Below are 4109 nucleotides of genomic sequence, written 5' to 3' on the forward strand. Positions count from 1 at the left end.
TAATGTTTTCGATCATGTTTTTATCATGTTAACATCCATCCCAAATCTGTATGAAGCGTTACTTTTGACATCAAATATAACCTGAAGAAAACCAACTTTAACGTGATGTTTCAAGCTGTTTTCATCGGCAACGTGAGTTTTCAAATAAGATGATTTTTGAGTTATTTTGAAATTCATCTCGAAAGATGAATTTCAAATGAATTTCAACCTCGAAGACGATTTTTTATTACAATTCAACTGCCAAGATGATTTTCATTGGACTTTAAACTTTTGTTCATACATTACTTATAACGTGTTGATTATTTTCATTTCATTTCTCATAAACAAACAAAAATCTGGGTGATATCATCTTGAAGAATGAAGTTTAAGCGAGGTGATCCGATTGAAGTTTTTGATATGGGTCCGGGTTTCTTGGGTTCGTTTTATGATGGAAACATAATCTCACGGGTTGGGAAGGAGACGTACATCGTGATTTTCCGGACACTACTTGAAGCTGATCAATCCGGTTTGTTAAGAGATTCTGTGAAGGCCGATAAAATAAGGTCGAAACCTGCTGATGTTCTTGTTAGTGGCTTTGATCTTGGTGAGAAAGTGGATGTATTTGCAAACGATGGTTGGTGGGCTGGTCGTATTATTAGCAAAAAAGTTTTTGTTAGTGGCTTTGATCTTGGATTGTTTTTGTCCTTTGGTCGTATTATTAGCAAAATTGGAGAAACCGAGTATCTTGTCCATTTTGATAGCACAAATCAGGATATCATTTACCCGTTTACTGACATTTGTGTTCATCGGGACTGGGATGCAGCAAATGAGGTTTGGTTGTACTCTCGTAACTGAATAGTGTTTGGAGTAGTTGAAGTTTGTGCAACTTTGGGTAGTTTTTATGGTGTAATAGTTTGTGCAAGTTTGTGTAATCCTTGGTGTGGTGTAGTTGAAACATCTTTTGTTTTGTTGTTGTGGTTCAATGTAAGGGCATAATGTAATGTTTAACACTAAGTTTTCAACTTAGTGTTTCTGTGTAATATTATGGTATGCTTTTTAAGGTATTTAGTGTTTTATGTGTATGTAGTGTTAACCAAATATAAAAAAGATTAGCCAAGAAAACAACATAAACTAATCTCATCAAACTACATTTTTACAAGAAACGAAATGAGAATTACAATTTTAAAGTTATACATTAGTTGATTTCCATGTAATCAACACCCTTTTTGTCTTCTTGTTTTTATTTCTTTGAATCGGCTTCTTTTTTATTTCCAACCTGATTTTCATGGATCATCAATCCACTAAATGCTTCCTCCCAAGCTGCATCTATGTCAAAGTCATCACCATCCCATATGGCAAAGGGATCATCTGTTGTTTCCATGACTTCGGGTGGGGGCAAAACCTTCTTTCCTTCGACGTGCATATCTTCGAAAACATATATGAAGGTTTCAATATCGTCGAACTTATCAACAACAGGGAGAAGGCGTGTTTCTGGATCTTTGAAGGTCGGTTTTGCCATTGTAATGAGTTTAGGCAAGTTTAGGGAAAAATTGTTGTGTATTTAAAATAAAAGATTTTAAATATGAATTATGGCGAGACCGATAAATTTTGAACTAAATATATGTTGTACGTTACAATGTGGCCCAAAAATATGTTATACGTTAAATTATACCCGGTTTATATGTTGAACGTTAAAGTGTTTCCCAAATATATGTTGCAAGTCCATTATTGGATGGACCTATAAAATTTGTACAAAATTTATGTTATACGTTAAAATATGGCCCAAGAATATGTTCAATGTTAAATTATAGCCGGTTTATATATTGTACGTTAAAGTGTTTATCAAATATATGTTGCAAGTCAATCATTGGATGGACCGATAAAATTAGAACCAAATTTATGTTATACGTTAAAATATGGCCCAAAATATGTTCAACTTTAAATTATAGCCGGTTTATATGTGTGTTTCCCAAATATATGTTGCAAGTCAATTATTGGCTGGACCGATAAAATTATAACCAAATTTATGTTATACGTTAAAATATGGCCAAAAAATATGTTCAACATTTAATTATACCCGGTTTATATGTTGTACGTTAAAGTGTATCCCAAATATATGTTGCAAGTCAATTATTGGCTGGACCGATAAATTAGAACCAATTTTATGTTATACGTTAAAATATGGCCCAAAAATATGTTCAACGTTTAATTATACCCGGTTTATATATTGTACGTCAAAGCGTTTCCCAAATATACGTTGCAAGTCAATTATTGGCTAGACCGATAAAATATGAACCAAATATATGTTGTACATTAAAATATGGCCCAAAAATATGTTCAACGTTTAATTATACCCGGTTTATATGTTGTACGTTAAAGTGTTTCCCAAATATATGTTGTAATTTAAGATGTGGGCCAAAATTATCTGGTCCGTTATAATGCGGGCCAAAATTATATGCTCCTTTATACTTAGGCCCAATATTATATGGTCCGTTATAATTAGGCCCAATATTATATGCTCCATTAAATGAAGGCCCATAATAATGTTGACGATAACCCAATCTCAAAAAGCCCGGACCCGTTATATTTTTGGAATAATCCTGCGAAATTGTGATCCCGCCTTTTAAAACCTCCTCGGGACCAACCCCACACACATTCCCATATTCCACCTTTCAACCTTCTTTCCCACCATACTCCTGTCATCTTCACTATATCTTCCCAAACATAGATCTTGTTCCTTTTGTTTTGTTTTCCATTCTGGTAGCACGAGGCCGACAAGTAAGCTTACCCACATGGAGCTTGTGATCGTGCCTTCTGAGGCTGATTCTGTAAAGAATGACGAGAATATTGTAGACAACGCTGGTGGCCATCAGCAGAAAGAGGTATGTTAAATTAATTGTTTTTTTGTTGAACCTTTATCACACCTTTAAAACCCTAATTTATTTTTAAATAAAAATTCGACATACTTTTATGAAACCCTAATACTCAAGTGTCTTCTAATGTAGAGAAAGTCCCCTCATACACGAATCGTTTGGAGTGATTTAAAGTTGATTGATAGTGTTCTTAAGCATTATACCACCATTCAGATCTTTGGATGGCACAATGTTTTAGTGACTGGACTAATGTCAAGGCCAATAAGTCTAATTGCCCTCTAATGCATGCCATTTTAGAGCGGGAATCGGACGTTAAATTTGACCCTGAGTACGATCATATTTATTATGATATGCAGTGGCGGAGCCAGAAACATTCTTCTATGGGTTTGGAATTTTCGATGCTTGATTTTTTTTCCGGCGTCAAAGTTTTCTCGCCCGAATGGGTCGGGTTGGGTTGATCAATCGATTAATTAAATAAAATACAATATCACTATAGTAACAAAAATATTTCATTAACATATTAATATACAAAGTTATTATATATAAAGATATTGCATATTATAATTTTTCCTTACGTGTTTTCATGTTTTGAAAAATATCTTCAATCACGACTTGAAAAATAACTCATTCTCAATACAACAAAGACATGTATCATTTATATAATCGTGACCCAATATTATGCAAATCCGACTTCACATGCTTCATTGAAGAAAAACACTTCTCAAACGATTGACCAACATGTATTGGTTGTTGGCGATGGTTGTAACCTTGAGGAGAATGGCGAAGAAAAAAGTTGATCAGTTGTTGAGTCGAGTTGATCGGTTGCTGAGTCGATGGCTGATGTTTTTATTTGTTTAATAACTAAACTTTTTATAATCAATTGGTTCGAATATACTTTTCTAAAATGATAATGGGTTCGCTCGCCGAAAAAGAATGGGTTCGCTCGTTAAATCAACACTATAGGTTATATATAAAACCGAAAAAGGACCGGGTTCGGCCGAACCTGGTGGTAATAGTGTGGCTCCGCCACTGATGATATGGTTGGTTTGAATCAAGTTCGTTTCGGTCCGAAAGAGTTTGCAGTCATCACGGATTTTACGTTTGGCGAAAATGTTCAACGTGTGGGTGGTAATGTTCACAAACAGTTTCTTAAAAGAATTGGTTTTGATGGTAAGATTAAGGTGGGGATTTTGACGGCCATACTAAGTACTAAGACAGATATGGAACCAATTGATGCTGTTCGTTGCTAATTGATGT

At 34.5% G+C, this 4109-nt stretch overlaps 1 protein-coding gene across 1 annotated transcript; it reads left to right on the top strand.

Annotated features, from left to right (window-relative positions):
- The first annotated feature begins 357 nt into the window (after positions 1-357).
- LOC143549548 (protein AGENET DOMAIN (AGD)-CONTAINING P1-like) lies at positions 358-834 on the top strand. The gene has a single exon (XM_077040437.1). The coding sequence runs from the start codon at positions 358-360 to the stop codon at positions 832-834; it is 477 nt and encodes a 158-aa protein (XP_076896552.1).
- Positions 835-4109: the final 3275 nt, after the last annotated feature.

The sequence above is a fragment of the Bidens hawaiensis genome, unplaced genomic scaffold (genome assembly GCF_021521415.1).
Source record: "Bidens hawaiensis isolate Kalapana, Puna unplaced genomic scaffold, B.hawaiensis_p1.1 tig00000978_1, whole genome shotgun sequence".
Lineage (NCBI taxonomy): Eukaryota > Viridiplantae > Streptophyta > Magnoliopsida > Asterales > Asteraceae > Bidens > Bidens hawaiensis.

Bases quoted from the DNA above. Each gene is read 5' to 3' on its own strand.
- LOC143549548 (XM_077040437.1), top strand. From the start codon at position 358: ATGAAGTTTAAGCGAGGTGATCCGATTGAAGTTTTTGATATGGGTCCG.